The sequence below is a fragment of the Styela clava genome, chromosome 1, assembly GCF_964204865.1.
Source record: "Styela clava chromosome 1, kaStyClav1.hap1.2, whole genome shotgun sequence".
NCBI lineage: Eukaryota > Metazoa > Chordata > Ascidiacea > Stolidobranchia > Styelidae > Styela > Styela clava.
Window position 1 is genome coordinate 12,187,697 of NC_135250.1, and position 25,232 is coordinate 12,212,928.

Sequence of the window (25,232 nt, forward strand, 5' to 3'; positions counted from 1 at the left end):
TTCATATATAGAAAAATTCTATCTTCTCAAATTAGTAGTTTCTTACATATCAGTTTCTTCTCGTCTAGAGCCTTGTTCACAATAAAAGTGTGAACCACTTGATAAAACAAAAAAATAAGATGTTGAGTAAAATATACATCATGTTTGTTTACATTCAAAGGGCTTATTCTTGATAGTTTCTATGATGTATGATCTATGTAATGTACCTCAGTCTATTCAAAATCTACTGTTGGCGGTCGAAAATGGTGACACACACAAAGTTCAATCAATTTTGGATCAAGATATTTCAGTTGAAACCACTGATGCAGATGGGAATAGTTTGTTACAAATAGCAGCTGCAAATGGTCATGAAAACATAGTCAGACTTCTTTTAATTAGAGGTGCTGCACTTGATAGAAAAAATCTATACGGTTGGACACCTTTAATGCAAGCAGCACGATATGGCCATGAAAGTGTGGTATTACATTTGCTAAACAGCAAAACGGATATTAATACAACAACAATGATGGGAATTTCAGCCTTGACTTTAGCGGTGAAGGGGGGTCATAACAAGGTTGTGGAGATTTTACTTGAAAATCACTTCACTGTTGACTGTGTTGAAAATACTCTCCATTTTGCTACTCCTCTCATGGTGGCAACATTGGGTGGCAGGGATGATTTGCTCCGTACCTTATTGCGATGGGGAGTGCCAGCTGACCAAAGGCATATTGCTACAGGTTGGACTGCTCTGATGGTGACTGCGATGACTGGACAACTACCCATGGCTCGTTTATTGGTTGATAAAGGCTGCGATCCAAATCGTAAAAACCGGCATGAAAAAACAGCTCTTGCAATTGCCACAGAGTGTGAACTACGGGAGATTAGGGGATATCTAGATAGAAAAACGACAGATAAACCTGAAAAAGTTGATGATCAAGGTATCAAAATCATAGCTGCTGTTAAAAAAGGTGATTATGAAAAAGTCAAAGAAATTTTAATCAACCACAAAGATGAATGTAATGCAACAACAACTGATGGTGCCACACCACTCATGTATGCAGCTATTACTGGACAAACAGAAATGATTAAATTGCTCGTTGAAAATGGAGCAGACGTTAATGCCAAAGATTATGAAAATGGTTGGACAGCTCTAATGCAAGCAACTTACTACAGTAAAGTTGAGGCTGCCAAGTGCTTAATTGGATTGAATGCAGATGTGGGATGTAGAGCCAAAAATAATATAACTGCCTTCGATATGGCACTCTTAATCAATGCACCTACAAGTCTTTTCAGATTACTTGCAGAACATGCTATGCAGACAAGTAATTCATCAGCTGCAAATGGAAAAACAATAGTAGAAGGAGATGTTGTACCGAGCAAATTAACAAACACTACTATGGCCTGGGCAAACACTGTACCGTGTGAAATACAAGCTACTGATGATAGACAGAAGGAAGCACCAGGTCAAGGTACACAGAAGAAAAGCATGTGGTCTAAGTTAGGCAAGCCATTTAAAAATATTAAACTGACTCGTACTTTTCGGAGCACATTCAAGAATCCCAATAAAGTGGATAATTTTGAAAGTACGTTAATAGCATCTGGTGATGACGCATGTGATCAAAAAGATGGTTCACATGGCAACAGTGTAACAATAGCGGATCCTTATAGCATGACAAATCACAGTGCACCAAAGTCCAGATTGCCTGAAGAGAAATTGGCTCTTATTCAGCCTCCTTTTCAGTCAACAGCGGGAGTTGATCGACACAACACCAATTCACAAAAAAAGACACTAGGTTCGAGAACATCAATGTCTGCAAGTTTAAATAGTAGTGGTGAAAGCTCTGTCAGTCGTAGTGTTGTTAAACCTGTCAAGTTCTTGCAAAGCCCAGGAAATTCAGGTTGTTCAAACACTGGCAGTAGTCCACATTCTTCTGGTGGTGCGAGTGATGTCACGCATAGCTTCTCATTGCCTAAACATGGAAATAATCCGCACAAACAATCCGGTGATCGATATTCTGACACTGTTCTTTCAAAGATGGCCCAAATGAAACAAAGGAAAGATACTTCTTCGAATGCAAGTGGTGGGAGAATAAGGGGATCCATATCTGCGGAACAACTATCAGTCCAACCCCACCAAAAGACTCATGGTCACAGACGCATGGGAAGTAGAGTATCCATTGTGTCATCCCAGAGTACAAGCTCAACTTTGACTCCTCCAAGGAGTCCAGAACCTCAGACTCACTCGGATAAAATGCGATCTAGGTACACTGGATCTGGAAGTCGAGGAATGTCATCCCCCGATTCTACTCATAGTCATAAAAAGAAGAGACGTGCGAGGCCCGTATCAAGACCAACTTCATTCAATGAAGATGATGAACTATCTGTTATCCTTCAGAAACTTTCTCTTGAAAATTACCACCCAATTTTTGAAAAAGAGGAAATTGACATGGATACATTTCTTACAATGACAAATGGTGATTTAAGGTCTCTTGGAATAACACAAGAATTCCCAAGACAGCAACTTCTGAAAGCAATTAACCATTTAAGTGAAGGAAAAGAGAACTATAAAAAACCGGGAGGTATTCCTACATATTCATATAGTATTACTAGTGATTCAGAACGAAATTCAAGTAAGAAATCGAGTAGTTCAACGCAGTTTGAACCTCCATCATGGAGCTATTACTCTAATGTTAAGCCTCGTTCAGGATCATGATTTAAAAAATATTTTGTTAAAAAAGTTTCATATCAATATTAGCTTGCACTCAATTTTGACTTTGGTATGTTCTTTTGGACTAATGTATACACAATTTTGATTTATATATTTGAGCTTCCTATATGTATATGTTCCACAATGATGCCATATTTTTAGTATAGAAAATTTACAATTGTGATACTTTTTTTTCTGTTTTCATATCCTCTACAGTCCTGATAAAAGTTTCATAGGTTAAACAACCCTGCTTTTTTATAGTTGAAGTTATGTTTTCTTTCAGAAGCATCATATGTTGAATGATTATTTACTTAACCATTGAATGGAATTCAAAACCTCTTTTAACATCACTGATTCACAAAACTCTTTGTTGCTTCTTTTATATTGCCTTCATTGTGAAGTATTACTTTGTTTGTATTAAAAATGACTCTGACTGTGCACTTTTGTGGATTTAAAAAGTTTCAGCTATAATTTTGGATTTTAAAATATACTGGTACTAGGTATCAGAAGTCTTTTGTTGCTGATTATGATCTAACAATTATCTCTTAATTAATTTCATTATGACTAAATATCTTCTGTTTTTTATACCAAATGTGCCATATTCTCTGTTTGCCAATGCTTATTGTTATTCAGAATCATGTTTTGTTTAATTATTGGTTGAAATGAGGATTATGTGAACTTTCCAATAATTGTCACCTTATAGAATTAATTTTGAAAAATAATCATAGTAATTTTACCATTAGTGTAACAAATTGTATTTTTTACTGGAGCAAAAGTCAAGTATGTGACTACCGGTACATACTTGATACATTCCGGGTGCTAAATAAATACTGTTTCATAAGTTTTTTTGATTTACCGGGTGCTAATCATGGATGCAATAGAAAATATAATACCTATATCTTTCCTTATTGAGGAGTATAATATAGTTTCCATTATATTGATAGGCAATTTTTGTTGGTGATTTTGATAATCTATTCCTGACTCAATTTATCAATACTTATGGTATTTTATATGCTTCATTAAAATAAAATAAATAATTATTTTATGTTTATAAATTATAACACATAATATATTTTTGGTGAATCAAATTGAGATTTAAAATGATTTTTATGTCATTGTCTTTATATCTCCGCTTTGTCTGACCTATTGTTTTCTGAAATACTAGTAGAAGCAAGAAGATTTATCTCCTTACAACTCGTTGAATGTTAGCCATCTTACATTGAATATAGCCGATCTACCTAAAACATATTTTTGCATCTGAACTTTAACATTTTGTATTTGTCTTGCCTGTCTGTTTTCTGTTTCGTTCTGTACTATTGCTTTATGAGTTATCACATATTGTATTTTATATTATTCAAATCACATTTGCATTCTACATCAATTGACTGTTTACTTGCTACAATTTATTTGGTACTGTGATTTTATTGTCATTATACTATCTATAATATTTTCTATATTAATTTGTTATATAGGATGTAATGTATTCACAGAAGCACTTAGTATGGTTGTTTGGCATTGTTGTTTGTAAAAAAAAAATATATTGAAGAATCGATTGGATCATAAATATGCAAGTTACAAAATCTGATATTGACCAGCTGGTCCTTGGTAAGCTTACAGCTAGTTACTTGGTTTGATTATTTAATCAGTATCCTGTATAAAGGAAAAACCATATTCTCACACATGTTTTCCCATCTTGTAATGCACAAAATAAAATATCCATCAAAAAGTGAAATGCAAAGTAATCAGTTCCAATCATGAATTTCAGCTTCCTATGCCTCAAATTGTATCCCATTCTCTCACATACCGTAGTTTTTCTTATACGTATTCTTTGCCTTGTAGTGATTTCTGGTAGATCTTGAAATATCTTTTGTGAATAAATGTAATGTGAAATAATACTCCATAAATTTATGACACTCCCTGATAGAGAACTCTATTTATTCCTTCCAGATGTTACATGTTTTAATTGCTTTTCAAGGTTATGTAGCAGAAGAACGATATATCGGGACAAGAGACAGATTGTTTCAAGATAGTCCGAACCTACCTGAAAAAGTCCCGATCCTGCCATTGTTTGGTAAATAATCAAATTTTATTCTTTGTAAACATCATTATTAACGACATTATTTCTTCTATGAAATTATGCAATTTATTCTTTTTGTAATTTCTGTGGCAAAATGTACTGTTTTTTGTGCCTTTCTATCAGTGAGTGTATAAACTTTTTTATCAAGAAAATTGAGAAAAAACAGTAAAATAATGTGGCTTTACCCCAAACTTTTCATGTACTTAATTTCTGAATTAAAGAAGTTCACTTTCTAATTTTTGTGTTTTTTAAAGTAAAGTGGGTTGGATGGCCTAGCGCAGGAGTGTGAAACGTTTTTGTCGGTGGGCCATATTATTATAACCAATTTTAGACGTCTCTCTGGGCCACACAAAAATTTATTTTTTCCATGTACACAACAAATTAAAAAATTCTCACAATGCAAAGTTTTAATTTAATTAACATTTTAGTGAAATTTTGAGTTCTTGCATATTGAGTTCTTGCAGTTTGTTAATAACATCAGCTTTGACAGAAGTTGTAGCATAAACTGTGGTTTGGCGGGCCGCCTGTTGCACACCCCTGGGCCCTGGCCTAGTGGTTCAGGCGTTAGATGTAACTGTGATGGCATCGCAGAATGTTCATCTCAGGTTCGAATCCCGTGCCCACCTTCTTACGCAGGGTGTAATAACTTGTGCAGGTGATGCCGATACGGAAAGTTTCCGCCTCCCGGTCCTCCCTAATAATAGTAGCTCTTTACATATTGTTATATATCAATCGCTGCTTGTATAAGGCCTCGTTTGGAGTGTCATTAAAAAATCCTAATTATGGCAGAGTTTTGCCTGCACAGTAATCATATATGATGAATGGGCATCAGATTAGAGTAATGGCTCTTCTGAGTAACTCTAGGTGACTGACTGTGTATTTAGAGCAGTGTTTCCCAACCGGCAGGGAATTCCTCCCTATGAGGCGCTTTTGTCATTCTTGGGGAGGAATTTTGCTTATTCTTCATTATAACCACTATAAGGCTTATTTATGCGCACATAAACTACTTAAACTGTACAATTCCTTAAAGGATTGAACAATAAAAATAGGTATTATGAACATGAAGGAGGAATTGCGAAATAGGCGAAGAGATGAATTCAACGAAAAAGTTTGAAGTTTGTATTCACTTATACAATAAGAAATGTTATTTGTTTCAAATCTTCAATTATATTTATACAGGAGATATACCGTCTGAACATCGCTTGCATACAATATTACGGGAATATGTTGAACTTAAAACAAAACACATGGCTTCGGCATGCCCATTATGCAACAATTGCAACTCAGTGTCGGAACTGTTCAGGGTTCTTCATCTGATTGTGGATAAAATAGAGTGAGTAATATGGAAAAATTTTGCGACTAGATATTCAATGTCAACTGATAATCTCTTTTTTTTCAATCATTAAGATAAAAAAAACTCACAATACATCTGCAGGCTTGCAAATCCGCGCCCGAAAACGAGAGTCTAGGCATACTCTCGTCGACCTCCTAACGGAATTCGAAAGATTCAATGACGTCATAGTGACGTCACATATACTCCCGTCCCAGGAAAATGTTACGCGAGTCAGGCACGAGTCAATGTGTCTAATTATATCTACGCACACACTATCTACACACCTACTTTCGCTCGATAAACACTACTACGTCGGTACCCTCGTTCTGCGATATTGCTACTTGCGAGCGTCTCATTAAATACTAATCAAGATAGCTGCGTGCTCTGCGACGCCGTTTTCCCCGCACGACGTAAATGACCTAATTATATATCGGGGTAATCGACCATTTTGCAGGTTTTGCTGCAAACTGTGGACTGTGAATAACTCTCAACAAGTTACCCTACAAAGAAAATAATAACTCAAGTTTTGCAAAATAAAGGGAGGAACTTTAATAAACGGCAGTCGCCGTTGCCATCGCCTGTTTTTTTTTTTTTTTTAATAAACAAAACCATTCATGCAGTCTGGCATTTGCCGTACAAACTGAAATCTATAAAATAAGTTCGCATGTAGCAGATGAGTTCATGCAAAATAAACATCGCACAGAAAGAACGAAATTGAATATTAAACGCTAATCGCCGCCCGTCGACTTCGCATCATTTAAAATGTATAAAAAGAAAGGTTAGAAATTGTGTCGACGAACAAAGAAATGCGTGAGACGCTTTCAGGTTCACATATCACAGTTTTAGTCTTCTTCCGACGAGCTATCGTCGATGTTTATTAGTTGAGGCTGTACCAAGCTGGGCTTTGCCGTTTCCAACCCCCCTAAAATTGAATTTATACGTCGTTTCACGAGACCTCGTTCAGACGTCCCATCGCTTCCCATAAATCGGGCGGAAGCCTTGTTGACCAGATTTTCTCGAATGGCCCCGTCTTCGAACTGTTCTTTTCGTGTGGCAATTAATAGAAGATCTTTTATCATATTGTGTCCGAGATGTGATCGCCAATCAGTGAGAATTCGCCGTAAACAACTGAACCCTCTTTCGACAACAGCATTTGAGAATGGTAAGCAAAGCACTAACTCGACAACGATCAACAAATTTTTATACGCCTCCTTTTTTCGCTGGTGCAACTTGTGCCAAAAGTCGGTAGTGCTCAAATCTTTGTAAACCTCATTTCCCTGGACGTCATACTTCAAATCATCCCATTTTTTCAAGCATGCACCCTTCTCGCACCCAGCTGCGTGTAGAGGTACTTTGAAGTACTCAAAGACTTGTGAAAGATCTTGATTGCCATATTCAGGGACGGACGCATTAATCCCGACATCAAGATTTCAGGGTTCAGCCATGATAACTTACTCAAAATGTTCGTCAATAATGGATGACCCGTCATGATCTGATTGTATTGCGATTGACGTGGCAGATACCCAATTTACGATATCCTCGTATTGGCGACATAGGATATAGAACTTGAAGCTGTGAAGATTAACAAGAAATTTCTCAGCCTTCATATCTGACTCAGTCTCCCTCTGGTTAGTGAAATGATGGATGTAAACAATCCAATTTGTTTTTAGCGCATGGAGTGCGTTGAGTGTGTGTGCCACAAATCTTGTGCCTTGCGACTTTGGTACACTAACAACCGCGGTCTGCAACTTTTCTGCCGCATTACATACGGCGGCCCATTCTTTAGGGCTATTCCGAAAATGATAATATGTGTCAATAAGGAAGTCAATAACTTGTTTGAAATGGGGGGTCAATGCGTCTTTCGATGCTAGTTCAATTCGATGTGAATAGCAATGTACTTTGATTAGCCGACCAGGGCACACGTCCTCCCATTTTTTAAGTAAACCCGTTTTACGCCCAAAGTTAACAGCAGCGCCATCGGCGCCGTCCCCGATAATTTTTGAAGAAAAAGGCTTAATAAGTTCCACAAGATTTTCAATGGGTGTCTCACAATTTGTTGTTATATCGGGAATCAGGAAACTCAACAGAGAGCGCAATGTAGCGTGGTACAAATTGTTAGCGTCCACTCGAACATATTCCTCCATTGAAATCAAGTCAATTTCGTGTACAGCTGGTTTGCATTCGTGCGCTATTCTTATGTAAATTAGTTCCGACTCGTACGATAACTTGCGCTTGGCGACTGTTGACCCATCCACCATCCAGCTAAAAAAATTTACTTTTTTGTGCACTTCATTTCTTATTGAGGACAATATCTCCTCCGCGAGAATATGTATAAAGGCTTTACAACCTTCTCTGTTACCATAGGACGTGGTTATTTTGCCGCCATTGTCTGCGCACAGTTGTAATAAGTCCGCAAACGCATTGAAAGGCAGTTCCTTTCTAGAGACATACAGTGCACTACGAACAAGAGGTTTTATGGCGTTCTCCGCCCTCTGTTTTTGGCAGCCCCATAAGCGAGCGATACTTGTTTGCGTCGGGAGCTTCCCATTCTCAATTTCGACACACTTTAAGTGGCCCTCGGAATTGAGGTGTCGTTCTAAATTATATCTTAAAATCCAGTTGGTGCCATTCTCCCCGTAAGTCGTCACATCATTAACAACTTTGCCTCCATAGCCGCGCTGTATTCTGTCACAATGTTTTTTGCATACAATGCATGCTGCATGTACGACTTTGGTATTATCTTCGTTGAAACCGAACGTAAAACTGTCCTTTAATCTGTTTGGCCAAAACTTCCAGGCCGCTACAGAGACGGACCTTGATTTTTCCTCCATTTACTCAATCATACAATTCATAATATCTCCTGTGGTATTTTTAAACAAACAAAAAAACGGTGTTACGCAAAGATACCCTTTTACCGGTAATTTACAACAAAACAGCCGTTAATATAACTAATTAATTACACTAGCCCTAGTCTTACCGACATCTCATCTTTGTTAGTCTGCAACACTTCTATTAAATTCATAATACGCATTCGCAGTCTGCCTTATTACAAGGGAACATTCTGCATTCGCCAACGCCAAGTCGTCCGGAGGCGTGCCCGTGCTTGATTCCTCGCTTTTCGCTGTAATGTACTATTGTGACATCATAAACCATCGCCCGCAAACGATTTTACGTCACTAAAGAATAAAGAGAGAGAGGCGGCGGAAAAAATCGCCTCGGACTCTCGTGTACTGCTGGACGCGAGTAATGACGTTTTTTACGGGAGTAATAGCTAGACTCGGGTAGGGCAAAATACGCGAGTCTAGACTAGAGTATGACTCGCGTACTCGCGTAGATTTGCAAGCCTGCATCTGTTATTTGACAAATATATATGTACTGAGCATATTAACATGATTGAGTAAATTAACATAGTATTTTTCTGATCTATCCAAAGTAAAGATATTACTGTTATTTTTTATCTGTTAGCGAGCTGCTGAGAATAATAATGTACGGTAATACCCCCTCTTTGAACATAGTTATCAACTTATGCGTCACCAAATTTGTCTGAATAGTTTATTCTTCCAATCATTTCACATAGTGACTTTCAAATTTGTGTTTTTCAATCCATACTTTTGTTTTGGTTTATTTTTTCAAGTTTTACGATAATATAAACTTCATTCAGAAACTTCAATTTGTCTGTATCACCACCACAACTACAAGAAATATCTACTCCTACACCAGGTGAATTAATTTTACATATAAAAAGGATTCTAAACCTTTGTTGCATCTCTACAGTGCTTACTCTCACTCCATACATTGAATAGTAAAAGCCAGTATTACTTATTAAGATATTAATCGATACAACAAAAGTTAGCTGAATTTGCATGCTATTGTTAAAAAAAAATTAACTTGGAATTGATTTACCGGTAAATGTTTTATCATTTTTCATGTTTTAAACAGAAGTTCATCGTTTGAGTCCATCATCAATATCACAAGAAAGAAGAGAAAAATCATCTAAAAAATCTCCAAATGCTATTAAAAGGACAGGTTTGTTTGACACTGCATTTTCATTTTTATCAATAAATTTCATGGGATTTTTTATTCCGAAAAAACATTAAAACAACTGTTCATTTGTACTGCTGATATTCTAATTGTTCACACGAATCTATGTACGCATTCAGAAATCTAATTTGTCCTAAGAAATATTCAAATTTTTATATGCTTCCATTTTAACTTTTTGGCATTTAGTAGGCTAATACCAGTGTTATATTATCACAGAAGGTTGAACAATCTATGTATTTATTACAGTACCTGGATTAGACAAAGAGATGGGTTTACCATTCCACAGGAAGCAATTCAATCCAGAGACACAAATTTATGAGACTGTTCAAGATCATACAAGCTCAAGTAAGATAGAATAAAATTTTAACAGTAATTCCGAACTTATGCTTAATAATGCTGGTAATCACGGTATCAATATTTCTGAACCTATTTTTATATCAACTTCAGATCTCGGAAAGAGTAGTTTTGGGAGTTCTAGGAGAAAAAAACCGACCATGCCAAAACGATTGCTTCCAACTCAACAACATCAACAATTAAATTCTTATGATGACGTAAGGAAAATTTTATGAGTTCATTTGATATATAATATTTAATATCCATATTGTGGTATCTGGTCATCGCTATGTCATTTGAATTTCTTAATTAGTTGACAAATTGATGCTAATGAAATATATGTTCTATCTACAGGAACTTTCAAAGCTCTTACAAACAACTGATACAACCAACGCTCTAGCTTTAGTCGGAGTTAAAATATTATCCAATATAAAGAAGTGCGGTGTTGTGAAAGGGTAAAGTTTACTTCATTTTATATTTTAACCTGATTTATTTAGTCTGGTAAGACTCATTTTCATTGTAGATATTAAACAATTTGAGGTATTTTTGAAAGACTGTAAACAAGTAAATTCTTGATGAATTCAGATTATTTTTATCTATGACAAATGACAAGTCTGTTCGAATAATAATTAAAAGATCTTCATTTGCAGTTTTTCTTTATGGTTCAGCATTGCCTACTGAATTTATTACACCCTGTGCGATGCCAACACAGTTGATTCTGGTGTTTTATTAACCACCGAGCCATTGTGTTAAGAATGAATTTCGCATATAGGCAAAAGTATCATGGAGTTTATTCAATTTTTAATTCTGTACTGTTTTAATCAGTTCTTGCTCGGCACCGATTATCTGTAATGATTGCAACTATACATTTCTTCATCCAATTTGTTTTTCGACGATTGAAATGCTTAATAATTTTTGTCCAAAAAATTTTTGTGGATGTAGCTGCGGTATCCAAGAACTATTGGATAATTATTGTTGAGAGTATATTTAAGACTGTTTGAAGAAATTATGTAATATTAGATTATGGGTTAAGAAGACTCAATTCTAGATAAGGTTTGAATGATTTCCGTTGATTTTTAAAATTGTTTTATTGTTTTTGTACCAGGTCTTCTACTGAAAATGCCCCAAACGAAGTTACCAGCACTGTCTCACCAGTCAAAAATCCATCACTACCTTCCCTGGATATTGATGATGTGAGTTATAATGCAGCATTATTTATACCTTGAGTTATAACTTCAATTCTGAAGAACAAAATCTTCCTGCTGCCAGGTTCTATTTATAATATATGGCGTATAAGTCAGTATTCTGGATTTATTTTAGTTATTTTCATTATGTTTTTTTCCAGCTTATATCTGATGAAACAAGAGGGGGACTAGTTGAAATGACGATCGACTCTTTGCTCAACCATAATCCAGACGGTAATATTTATTTTCATGATTTCATTGTTTCTAATGAAGCACAGAGGTTTCAACTTTGGGATATGCCAGTAAAAAAAGGCTGTCATGACAGTTTACTCAAATAAATTCCCATGGTCACTCATCTGGTTACCACTCGACTCCGGTGATGGGAAAGCTAATTAATGGTTTCAAATGCATAGACTTGGATGGTAGAATCTCTAACCATATATATATAGTGATTAAATAAACCATCCTGTCAATATCGTGAAGAGACCAGCAGCCCTCTCACACTTAATCATCCCCTAAAAAATTTATAAACCAAAGCAGGGTAATCACAGGTATGATATCTAATATATTTGTAACACTTAGCATGATATGCCTACGTTTTATATCGGTTGTTTTCAATCGGGGTTCCGTGGCACCAGGGGGTTTCACCACAATCACCAGTATAGTCGAAGAGTTCCACCAGTTTCCATTCGAATCTGAGAGTCTATATCAGTGGTTCTTAAAGTATGGGTCGCGACCCAAACATGGGTCGCGGAAGGTCTAAAAATGGGTCGCGACAAGGTCGTCAATGCAAGGGCAATCTAAGAGGAGAAGGACGAATTTTCAGCTTTCCCAATGTTTCAATTTAGCTTTTAAACTCTGGGGTATTTGCAAATAATGAAATATAAAATTTCATTCACGGAAAGAACTGTCTTGAGCTCATTGTTACATCACAATTCTGATATGCCAGTCACGTGTATTATTTTTATGGTATCGGTAACCATGCACGTCGCTTGTCGTTGTGTTGACCGCGTGGAATGTCGTCTTAGTGGATTAAAATAACCAAAAATGGGTGTCTTTTTGGTAATGTAAATTGTAATAGACGACGCAATAAAAAAGCTCGCTTCTCGACATTAGATTATTCAATATCTAGAGAAAATGTGACTTCATCTCGAGGCACCATTTACCGCGAACGAAGCAGTGTGTGCACATTTGATGAGTAAAAAGTTGTATATTGCGAGAGATACCGAAGGCCAGCTAGGATGTCGTGTTTGCGACGGACAGCGGACGCCTTTTCTGCTACAATTCGCGACAAGGCACTTGTGCGAGCGAGGATATTTGGCACTGACGGTTATCAAAACTAAGCTCGCAATCGCCTCGATACCCGTGACAACTTGCGTATTGCGTTAAGTAAAATAGAGCTGTGTATTGAAGATATAATGAAAAAGAAATTTCAGTTTCATCAATCTCACTGAGTCAATGGACTGTTTCTAATAAATAGTTGTCTGTATTTGAGTCAATCTGTACTAACATTAAAAACACATTTTGCGTTATTTAGGATTGGGTCGCGAGTATTCATAAAACTCAGATTTGGGTCGCGCTCGAAAAAGTTTAAGAACCACTGGTCTATATTAATGTATGTATATTGTATAAATATATATTTTTGCTACACTTAAAGGTCATTTTGTGTTGTTAGTATTAGTTAGTTAGGTTTGCGTTTATACCTATTCATGGATTCTACAATTCAGACAATAAAAGACAATTAGACTATTGCACAGGGGTTTCTCGAGACTCCAGAGACGATTTCATTGGGGTTTGGCTCCACCAAAAAGGTTGACAATCACTGGTCCGATATATTTGGAAAAACCTGATTTTTGACTACTATTTCTTACTTTCTTAACTTATCGACAGACTGTGCGCAAGAAGAAACATCTTTAAAAAATTTTGATGAAGATTTATCTGAATTAAGAAAATTGCTGGAGTTTGAAGACAGCAATATGTCAAACCTCAATCTACCAGATGTAATTCAAGCAAAACAAGGTAAAAAGATATTAATTTTATTCGGTGAATATACAATATATAAAATTCTTCAAACATGTAAACATTTCGAGAAACTACCTCATCTGAAGGAAATTGCCAGTTTCTACATAGTTTTGATTGTGAAACTTGCAGTCTCCCTTATAAGTGTCAATTAAACTCTTTTCAGTATTATTGAAGTAATTGGAAAATTTATGGGCTCTTTTTTTGATTCACCCTGTATGATCTAATTAATCAAATGATATCAAATTTTAATTATCAGGATCAATATGATTGAGGTCCAGTGGTGCCACCAAGGATAGGGGGGGTCGAAGAGGACGCCATAACTGCCAGTTACGTTTAGCATATTTAAATGAATATAGAAAGACTTTTGTTGTTGTCGATAATTGAATATTTTACACAACTGAAAAGTTATTAGAATCAGAAAAATTCGGACCTTTTAGCAAGTACGTACTTAATCATAGCGACTGTTTCAGAAGGGAATGGCAATTTCTGATTTTGCCACCCACCTTCAAATAATATTAGCTTGCGCCCCTGTTGTGGTCGATGCTTATATATTTTTGAATTTTTAGATGAAAGATACCTGATGAATATTATCAAAGATGATGACGATGATTTACCTTCAAATCCAACAATAGAGTTACAAAGTGAACTTCCCATCGACAATTCTCTGAAAGTTTCTGGTCAGTCGCCAGATGAAAAGCAAGCAATAGGGGGACTTTTAGCCATCCAGTGTTGCCATGAAAATGGTAGAGATAAGGATTCTGCTGTAGAACATACCCTGAATGGAAATGACGTTAATTATAATAAAGAAACAGAAGATTTATTTGAACTTCCATCTGTGATTGAGCATGATGCACAAAGCCCCATCTTGCCTACGATAATTAACGTGATATCACATAGCGAAAACCCTCCTAATGAATCTGTATTTAACCTTCCAAATGGAACAAAAACTTTAGAAACGACTACTAAAACACTTAGCAATGAGCCGTCTGGTACTTTACAACAAACAGACATTGCAACGGATGTCACAGTAAATATTAACCAACCTCAAACTCAAGACGATAATTTCAACAAACCCTGTTCTACTATGCCACCTAAAAAACGTTTTCTTGCGCAAGGTTCAATCACTCCCGAGAAATCTACACCCATTAATAAAGCTGAAAGTGTTACGATGCCAAATCCACTTAATTCTTTAAATCAAAATGGAAATTGTTTGAATTTCACTATATCTAATTCTGGTCAAAAAACTTTGATTAAACTTCGCAGTCCAGATATGGTATCAGCTGCTGTTGCCTTAGCAGATCTAGAGTCTACTGTAAATACCCCAAATCCCGATAGCACTGCACTAAATCATGATGAAAAGCAAAGGAATGAATCATGCTTAAGTCCAAGCCAATTAAGGCGTAGCAAACGGCAAAAAAAATCGAATTTTTGTCTCAAAGATGTTGTTGGAAAACGTAGACCCAGTTCTCGGGGTCGTAAGAGTGATGAAGGGGATGTAAAAGAAAATGCCAAAAAGAATCTAATGAAAAAAGGATGTCAGAAAAAGTCTAATTTATCAACGTCTAATATTGACCGAAATTTAGAAGAAACTCCAAATAAATTATGTGTTATGAACCCTGGGAAAGGAGCAGTAACTCTCAGATTAAATGATAGAGGCAGAATGCCTTTACTTGTGAAAGGCATACTTGCGCAACCCAAAGGAGGCAAAATTACACAAGATATAATAGGCCGCTTGGTTGAGCAATTGCAAGATAAAGGTGGTGGAAATGAGTCACCATCAAAGGTTCAACAAGCTCATTTGCCTGTAGTTGATAAGAACAATATTATAGTAGACAGTAACAAAGAGGTTGCAAATATAATTACTGATCCTACGCATGAAACGCAGATTTCATCCTTACCTCAGCTGCCGCCAAGTTCATCAATAGTGTCAGACATGTTGGCACCTCTTTCATCGTGTTCATCGTTGGTGTCTCAAATCCCAGAGCCAGATTGCCTCAATTCTCTACAGATATCTGAACATGTAACACAAATGTCAAACACTATTTCATCCATGCCTCAAAATTTGTTATGTATGTCACACACGCTACCAATGCCTTCGAATTTGGTTATTGATACCACTGTTAATATGTTGAACACTGGCGATGAAGTTTCTAGTGTTAATGACTTTTCAACAATTTCACCGTCAGCGGGAATATTCTCCGTCATTGGTGACAAGCAAAATAGTTCAAACGGACATTCAAATGTAAAAATTGATGATAAATTAATAGCTGCCAAATCAAATTTAACAAAGTTGTTTGCTAACTCGGAACCTGTCGTCCAATGTGTGGATTCTGATGTTGCAAACTCGCAAAAAACCTTAACAGCGAGTGAAAAAACATTTGCAGATTTATCCACAGTGAGTCATAGTTGTGCTAGTATGGTTGTATCGAATTCTCTAGCACAAACTGGCACACCACCTATAGAAGTGTTTGTGCCATTGGTTCCTGGAAGTCGATCATTATCTCAGCTGGAGTCGCAAGTTCGTGCCAGAAAAAAAGGGAAAGGACAAGCTAAAGAAAAAGGTAAGGCTTCTTCAAAGTTATGAAGGCTTAAGAGTACTAAAGAATTATCTTTTCAAGAGGGACTAGGGTATTGTTTATTTAACTGCAGGCCCGTTTCTCTACTTCTTACTTCAGATCTGCATGTGTCCATTGCCACAAGGTTGTCTTGTCCCTCGTATTATCTTACACACTTTTGCTACTTTTGCGTTAGAAATCTGTAAATACTATTCGGGATATATCCGTTTTCAACTAGTCTGAACTGAAATGAATTTATTCTGAATGAGCGAGTTCAGTGAGATCGTGATTCGTTTTGAATTGTTCTAACTAAAAATTTGTCGATCAAAAGGCTTTTATATTTGGCCAGTAAATTCATTATATAAATCTCCTTTGAATACATAGACTCTAAAATGTAATTGTCATCAGATTCTCAGGATGAGGTAACACAATGTAATGTACAGATTAATTCTAAATATTTGTGTACATTCATGTTTTGCATTTGCTTGCTTTTAGTGTCAACAAAAGTTTATGGTTCGAAGAAACCAAATAGCATCTACATGTGCAATAACAAAAAAGAGATGGTCAGAATCGAACCAAAGCGGTCTTCAAAGGTTGCTGCTGTTAGAAGATCTATTGTCCCTGTGGGTCGGACTGATCAATCGTAAGTTGATGAAGGACTTCATTTTTATGTTGTTTTTAATGTTATGAACTGTTAACCAAATTTACCCTTCAGGCAATGTTACGAATTTTGCTTAAATGAAATTATATGTCAAAATTTAAATGAACCTCTCTTATCTTTAGTCAAATAATATGAATAAGGTGTCTCTCCAGTACCATGCTTTCTTTATTTTCTCTTCAACAAGGCAACATCACAAGTTTAATTCTGACTGTTGTGTTTGCTCGTAATTTTATTTTTTATGATTGCTCTTAGTAGACATTGCCTTTATATGTTTCTAGAACTCCTGTTCGATCTGTCACAACATCGATTGAAAAAACGCATTCTAAAACATCATTTAGTGAAGATGTCACAAAGGTTCGGGAGGTGAGGTCTGTTGAAAATTTGAATAAAGATCAATCAAGAAAGCTTCAAGGGAAAAATAAATTTGATATTGAAGAGTTGTTACAAGAAGCAAGTACAAATGTGCAAACAGAACACAATCTAGAAAAAATTCCCATTACTTCGTCCGCTAATACTTCAGATGAAATTTCTAAAGAAGTTTATTCAGAATCATCTTGTTCCTTGCACATAGTGGAGAATATGGAAAACTGTGGTCCTCTCGAAAAATTAATGCAGAGCGCTGAGTTGGAATATAGAGCTAGTGAATCTCTGCAACCTGAATTGAAGCTTGTTAATTTGAACCTGTCTTCTGATGAGGTAGTTTCCAATATATCTGTGATATCTGATATCGCATCAAAGATCTCAATAACACCAAGTTCTAAACATGATGGCTTGGAAATAAATGAAAAATATAAATCAAATCATATTTCAACTTTGTTCTACAGTCCAAAAAAGAAAAGATTAAAACGGAAAAAGAAAAGTATGTCTAGTGACAAATGTAAAAAGCCAAAGATAAAAAGTAGCCCTCTTATGAAGTTGTCATATGACGAAATTCAAGCTAAACTTGATACTGTGCATGGCAAAAAAGAAGAAAAAGGAATTAATGCAAATGTACAATCAGTAGAAATGAGTGAAATTCAAATCAGAAGCGACGCAATTCCTGGAGAAAGGGAGACGAACAAGACTGATTCGTTATTTAATTTTGAGGCAGGAATGAAAAAGAACCATAAAATCCATCAACATCGAAATAGTTCGCCCAATAAAAGATCAAACAACAAATTTGATGAACTTCAAAATCAACATGAGAAGATTTTACACAAGCATGATGAGTCAAGAACCTTATTACTTGAGGTAATTATCATCTCACACAAATGTCTTTTTGGTAATGTAAGTTTTGTATTTTACCAAAGAGATATTAAAATATCATAAGTCTTTTATCTACACATAAAAGCATAAATATATTTGCCAGTTACTACTTTCTGACACCAAAGTTTTGTACTTGTGTAATATCATGTGTTCACCCAGCCTGCCCAGGGTTTCACAAACTGAACTTTCGGCCTATCCAAAGTGGCGTGGGGCCATGATCCATTCAATTCAGTAGATACCATTAGTGACTTAGTTCAAAATTACACTCTGACTTGTTTGTTTCATTACTTAAAATGAGTTCTTTCTTGCCTTCATCTTTTGATTTTTAAACATGGATACTGAACAAGAATACTGCAATTGAAATGTTAGAATACAAAAAATGTTCACTGTATGAGCATAATGACTCGGACCAATGAGGTACACTATATCAAAATTGTGATTAATAAACTGCCTGAAAATGAATGCTCAACCCAAATCAAATCGTATTCAATATCCCATTTCTAATTCAATCAAGCAAGTTAGGAATAAGATATTTGTACTATCGAGTCAATGGTATTTTGTGTGAGATTTTTGTGTGTTGATAATGCATACAAAAGTCATTTATGTATCGAATCGGCCTGTTTAGTTATATTTTATTTTCACAGATGGAGCCACTGGATTTTTCACTTTCAAGTTGGGCAAACTCTGATACAATGCAAAAATTTCTCACTGATTCTCCATTCAAGATGCCAGACAATTTCAAGAGGTAGATTATTTTATGTGGATTTGAGTAATTTTCTAATAATTGATTGTTTCATGTCTTTGCAGCATGGAAAAACTGGATCACAGTGACATTTTGACAATTTATTATACCCAATATCTGAACTATGAGGCACACTTCCAGCTTATCATGACCATTTTCTGTTTCAACTTGACTTAAAAATCCTCTTGCTGAAGTTGTGCTTCATAGTGACTGAACAGTGATGGTTAAAATTTATGGACAAACTTGGAATTACTCTTTGAATCTGAGCTTGTTTTTGAAAAACCTGATCCAATTGTTGCTTCTGACTCTGTTTGCAAATAAAAACTGATGGAATCCTTCACAGTTGATGTTGAAAAGTTCAGATACAGTAACGTTTCTAGCTAAAAATTTTCATTATCTGAATAAAATACCCTGGAAAATATTGGAAACTAAAATATCACACTTAAAAATTGAAGATGATAATATTTATTGTTTGTTTCAATCATCAAGGAATTGGCCAGATGACAAGACCAAAGATACATCTTTCTCAACAAGTGCGTGTTCAAACACCACAATTGTGACAGATCATACAGTATTGACAGCAAATACAATTGATCCTACTTCTCGCGATGATGAACGGACGAATACTTCATCAAAGTCATTTCGTCAAAACAGTGCATCAGGACGAGGAATACAAAGTGAAAGCGATAAGGAATCACAGATATTCTCCAAAGATATAGAAGATGGGTGCAACACAAACACACCAGTAACAGGTTGTACACAAAAGATAGTAAGAAACAGCATCACTTGTGATAAAGAATTAACAAACACCTCAACTTTGAGTAACTCCTCGGGACATAAAATAAAAAATGAAAGTATACGTGTGAACGGAAATAAAATCATATCTGGATGTAATGATTTAAAATCTGATACATTCGTTCCATCGAATAATAATGAGGTGGGTATAAGTAAAAAGAGGCGCTCAGATGAGAAACATGGAAAACAAAGAAGAAAAAGCCGTACTTTTAAAAATTTGACTTATGAAGAAATTCAAGCCAAGTTGGATGCTTTGTATGGTACGAAAAATGATGAAAACAAAACTCCAGAATGTCATAAAACAGTGAACTTTTTGACAAATAACGAAGTTAAAACAAAACTGAACAAAATCGATTTCAAAAAGAATTTGAAAAAGAAGAAGATTTTGGCCGATACTGAAGTAGAATCTATAAAAAATAAAAACCGAATTCAAAATCCAAGTCATGAATCCAAAAATAATGGTGGTGTTGCCAATATTAAGAATACTTCAGAAATTATCACACAGGCTGCATTGAAATGTGCTATTGTCGAAACAACTGATGGTGTTGTTAATGATATCCATCGTCCCAAAAACCAAACGAAAAGCCTTGCTTTATCTAACTCTATGAATAACAAACCAAATTCCAGGGATCCAAAAGCAATTGATATGGATACTTTGAACTTGAAGACTACTGAGTTAAAAGGAGTAGAAAAAGCTTGTGATAATCAGCATTCACAGGAACCGAGTAATGCAGGAACAATATTAAAATACTCTCCAACAACTTCGGTTTATGAGGTATGATTACAATAAACTAATAATGCTTTTTGTGATCCAAGAAGGGGGCCTGTTTGGTTTGATGTTAAACAAAGATCTTATGGGTTTGTGAAAATCTCTTCTGGTTGTATGTTCCCTGCAAAGTTGTTACTTATCGATCTTGATCGGTAAGTATGTTGATAGGTGTTTGTCTGTTAGATACACGCGATATCTCACGAAAGCGAGGATGAATCCGCTCCAAATTTTGCATATGTATTCATCATATCTCGGATCAAAAGCCTATTTATTTTGGATGAATTATGTCGTATAATTAGCGAGTTATTAATTAATTAGTGATGGGACACAAGGTGTCACTATGGAGTAAGAGCGCTGTTTTGGGGGATCCTCTAACTTTCGATTGACAAGTCTGCGGTCTCTGACCGATATTCTCGTTTGATAGTTATCATATCATTGATTGTTGGTATCATTGTTATGAATAGAACATTTTTCCAAACATGGTAGATCACATACCTCTAAAAGTATATTCTGCAGTATTTTAATGTTTTCTATATTTCATATGTTTCACAAACTTGACCTGGTTAAGTATAAGCACAAACATAGTTTCATTTTGTATCACCGCAAGTATCATTCTCATTTTGCATAATAAGTAATCTTTTTAGCCCTAATTTAGCTAATACACAGCCATAGCTTCTAACAGCATATTTTGTATTGAGTTGAAGTTGAACTTTTTCATCTTAGATGGAACCAATGGATCTTTCATGCTCTAGCTGGGCAAATCTCAAGTCACCAGAAAAAATGGTAAATGAGCATCTTGTCAAAATTGAGAACAAACAAACTAGGTGAGTCGGACTTATTTATGTATCTGTTTATAAATGCTCATATCGTAACAAATTAAAGCCCAGTACTAAAGTGATAAGACTAAGTCATATACCATTGAAATTAAAGTCTACAACTAAACTTTTTGTTGAAAAAAAAGGGTTGAGACAAAAAGGATCAGGACAGGGAAATCCATTGAGAACTTTATTATTCATCTTGTATCTTCGTTTTATCAGGGTCGTTTCAGATTCGGGTGAAATTCCAGAACTGCATAAGCAAAAAGTAAATCATACTCGTCATACATTACTTTCAAGGGAAAATAATGAAAATACATCGAGTATGCAAAAATTTAACAGGAAAAAGAAAAAACAAAAACTTGGCAAAGAGTCTCAAAAAATATCTAAACGTTCGGTGGGTTTTCTTCTATTTTTTCAATAATGCCAGCTTATTTTGTTTCACTGGGTTGATTTTAAAGTTCTCTCTTTAATAACTTTTCCATATAACTCAAGATTAGGGATGCGACAATATTCGAACTCGTTGCTGAAACTCTCGTAATTTGATACTGGATTCGGCCCGAGTCTTTTATGATTTTACCCGAGTCCGGGACATCGTACATCACGCGATAGTCAATTACAGACTGATGGCGCATTCGACGAGAAATTCAACTTTTTCGTTCTGTTTTGCCAGAGTGTGTTCAGCCGATTTTCTTCTCTATTTCTCTCTTTTATCCAACTACCTTCGCAGCGAAGAAACTTCATCGCCTGTCTCGCTTGCTTGTTAAGACATTTCGAGAGATAAAAACTTGTCGACTATTTATTTAGACGGCTTACATTCTCGAAATTACATCGCAACAGAATGAAACAAATCAGCAGAGTGATACATCCCACAAAAACGTTTTCACGAAATGTATGATTTATGCATTTATCCAAATCCATTGAGACGGAAAGGGAACTCGGACGATCAATTTTCTGTAATACTCGAATATCAAAGTATTCGAATAACTTTTTTGTCCGATTTTCGAATAATTCCGAATAATAGCCGCTCTTCGCCGTCAGCGAGGTGTTTTTGAGGGAAATCTTTAAACCATATACCGCGCTTTGTCACATTTCGTAATGACGGTGAAACAGTATCGGTACTTTGATTGTTTGTTATCGTCTGTGCGAGCGCGTGATTGGCATTGTCGCCATTCTCCTGTAAGGCTTCTAATTCACGCATTCATTTGCATTACACCGAAAAATTGTAAATTATGTTAAGTCGCAATTGTTACAATACCCAACAAATTGTCGCAAGTTGGGATACACAAGTTCATCGAATTACGAAAAAATAAAAAAACATTAGCCTACTACTCTAAAATGCCACAGTAATCTGTAGACATGAAATGCGTGGTAAACTGCCCGAGTATAAATAATTTTTGATTTGTATTTTCGTATTTACGAAAAAATGAAAGCCTTACTACTATTTGAAATAGCAATTTATTTTGTATTGGCCAACCCTAGTTGAAGCGTATTGCTGGAAATAAGAGGTTAAGTTGAAATATCAGAAAACATTTGTCTTTTTATCACGAGTCTGGCATAGATCCAACCATAGTCAGATATTAAATAGGTTAAATAAGTGCGTTTTGTTACAAATTACCACACTCAATATATTGTCGCAAGTCGTAAAAAACAAGTTAATTTATTAGGAGAAATAATTTATAATTTTCCCGCTTTTTGGCAAATAATTTTGATAATGATAGTTAAAAGTATCACTCTTTACTAGGATGATTCTCTGTTGCCCAAAATATTCAAACCCATGAACGATACCAGCATTTAAAATGCTTTATCATATTAATATAATTCAAGGCCTTAATATTCTAAAATACCACGGCAATCTGTGGATATAAAATGTGTGGTGAACTGCCCGATTATAATTAATTTTTTGATTTCCACTTTCGTACTTACGAAAAATAAAGGCTTTTTCACTCTAAAATACCATGGCAATTTTGTTGACCTAAAATGTGTCCTAAACTGCCCGATTATAATTAATTTTTGATACGTATTTCCATACTTACAGAAAAATAATTTATGATAGTTATAATTAATAATTAGTGGTAGTTATGACTTATGAGTATAGACTTTTTACCAGGGTGATTTTCTGTTGCACCAAATATTCAAATCCATGAACGATACCAGCTTTTAAAATGCCTTCCCGTATTAATTTAATTCCGTTTAACCTAACCTAAGGTTGCGTCGGATTCCAAATTACCGGGCAATCTGCGGACATAAAATGTCTGGGAAATAGTCAGGTTGTAGACAACAGTTATTCCATTGTTTATCGTATGCATATTCCTTCATACATAGGACAAGCTCGTTTACTTGAGTTTATTTTCGAGTGTATTCAATATTTCATATTCAAAAATAATGAAAATGATTTAAACCTGCCGCTCAGCGAATGATAGAAAACAATAGTGTTTATGTGCAACGTTTTGAATTACATAGTCTTATCTTACAAAATGTTTAATTTATGCTCAATATACTCGAACAACAGCATCACTTTAGGTATTTATTTCGGAGCTATGTAAAAGTGTTGGACTTGGGACTCGGACACGACTCCAGCCTAAATACTCGTATTCAGCCGAGCCGAACCATTTTGGATTCGTCGCATTACTACTCATGGGTTTTACTCAGAAGTCTGTAATTTACAAGTTCGGCTATTCTTATTTGAACCATTGGAATTAGATTTATACTATTTTCAAAAAAATTACTTCATTATCCGAAATATTGCACGATTGTTGATATTTAGTCTGATTTGGCTTTGATGACTGCTAACCCATAAGAATGATTGCATTGTGTAACTTTATGATGATTCTTTCAATTTTACACGCATAATCTTCAGGCTGATTTGAACCAATCATCTTAAATAAAAACAGCGAAAGGATAAATGTTGCTATTTAAGTTTGCTGGTATCGAAATGTAAAGTACAAAGAGTGAAGGAACCTATTTACTTTTACAGAAAAAGCCAAGAAAAATGAACTTGAAAGACATCAATATATCAGATTTCTTAGATTCATTAGATTATGGCGAATGATCAATGTGCAATCATCAAGAATATTATTTTCGCAAGCTTGTTAGAGTATTTTATTTTCGTCAACGAGTTGGAAAAGTTGCAAAAAGAATGACACCTGATTTTTGTTTTTATTCACAAGTCATTCATTGTGTCTTCGTCTGAATGTACAAATAAACCCAAACTTAATTGCATATGTAAAATCAATGCATCATGTACAATCATCGCACATATTGGTGTAAATTACAACAGGTGCTAACGTATGTGCAAATTTTTATGAATGTTAAGAGCCATTTTCATACCTATCGTTTCTTTCTTCGTTTTGCAAAATTTCAGTATGTTATTTTTTATACAAATCAAAAATAAAGAAAATACATCTCACACTGATTAGTATCGCGTGCTTCGGATGACTTCCAAATTAACTGCAAGATTAGTTTTAACAAATGTCGGCGAATTTACAACGCTTCACTTCCACATATGGGGACTACTTTTCAGAGTATTCCAACGATATCAAGTATAAGCTCGGTTTCTGAGCACTCTTACATGCGTGGCCCCGCCAAGTTCGTCTGTCTTTACCCTACGTGTGTTCGAATCCAGCGGGGGGATAATTATGCGCTAGACGGCTAGAGGATTGCTGGACTGCTCAGTACCCACTGCCGTAGTGTGGTCCACGTAACCGCTGGTCGGTTACGGCTTCCTCCGCCATGGAATCCATGTCTCAGAAACAAACAACTGGCTAACTAATCCCATGCCCGACATAGACTGGTAAATGGGCGGGAGGTTGTGGTTCGCCATATGATTAGGCCGTCTTATAGAAGCCTTCGTTCACCCAGGAAAAATATATAAATCCTCCATGTATGCTTCATTGTGATATATATATATATCGAGAATTAGCTCGTTGTCAACTCTATCGTGCGAGTTACGGTCACCCATAAGTCAGTTGACT

The 25,232-nt window shown here is 35.6% G+C and overlaps 2 protein-coding genes across 2 annotated transcripts; both read left to right on the forward strand.

The window, feature by feature from the left end:
- The first annotated feature begins 143 nt into the window (after nucleotides 1–143).
- LOC120348492 (ankyrin repeat and SAM domain-containing protein 6-like) lies at nucleotides 144–4,158 on the forward strand. The gene has a single exon (XM_039418628.2). The coding sequence runs from the start codon at nucleotides 182–184 to the stop codon at nucleotides 2,690–2,692; it is 2,511 nt and encodes an 836-aa protein (XP_039274562.2). The 5' UTR covers nucleotides 144–181; the 3' UTR covers nucleotides 2,693–4,158.
- On the forward strand, nucleotides 4,117–24,676 carry LOC120348491 (uncharacterized). Its single transcript, XM_039418627.2, has 19 exons — nucleotides 4,117–4,291; nucleotides 4,662–4,757; nucleotides 5,943–6,096; nucleotides 9,758–9,816; nucleotides 10,036–10,122; nucleotides 10,384–10,482; nucleotides 10,585–10,688; nucleotides 10,825–10,925; nucleotides 11,576–11,663; nucleotides 11,816–11,888; nucleotides 13,545–13,673; nucleotides 14,243–16,237; nucleotides 16,727–16,874; nucleotides 17,171–18,122; nucleotides 18,782–18,882; nucleotides 19,369–20,449; nucleotides 21,167–21,267; nucleotides 21,481–21,655; nucleotides 24,236–24,676. The coding sequence occupies exons 1-19, from the start codon at nucleotides 4,252–4,254 to the stop codon at nucleotides 24,308–24,310; spliced, it is 5,658 nt and encodes a 1,885-aa protein (XP_039274561.2). The 5' UTR covers nucleotides 4,117–4,251; the 3' UTR covers nucleotides 24,311–24,676.
- Nucleotides 24,677–25,232: the final 556 nt, after the last annotated feature.

Bases quoted from the DNA above. Each gene is read 5' to 3' on its own strand.
- LOC120348492 (XM_039418628.2), top strand. From the start codon at position 182: ATGATGTATGATCTATGTAATGTACCTCAGTCTATTCAAAATCTACTG.
- LOC120348491 (XM_039418627.2), top strand. From the start codon at position 4,252: ATGCAAGTTACAAAATCTGATATTGACCAGCTGGTCCTTG. The intron at 11,889-13,544 runs GTAATATTTATT...ACTTATCGACAG, and splicing joins GCTCAACCATAATCCAGACG to ACTGTGCGCAAGAAGAAACA. The intron at 16,238-16,726 runs GTAAGGCTTCTT...GCTTGCTTTTAG, and splicing joins AGGACAAGCTAAAGAAAAAG to TGTCAACAAAAGTTTATGGT.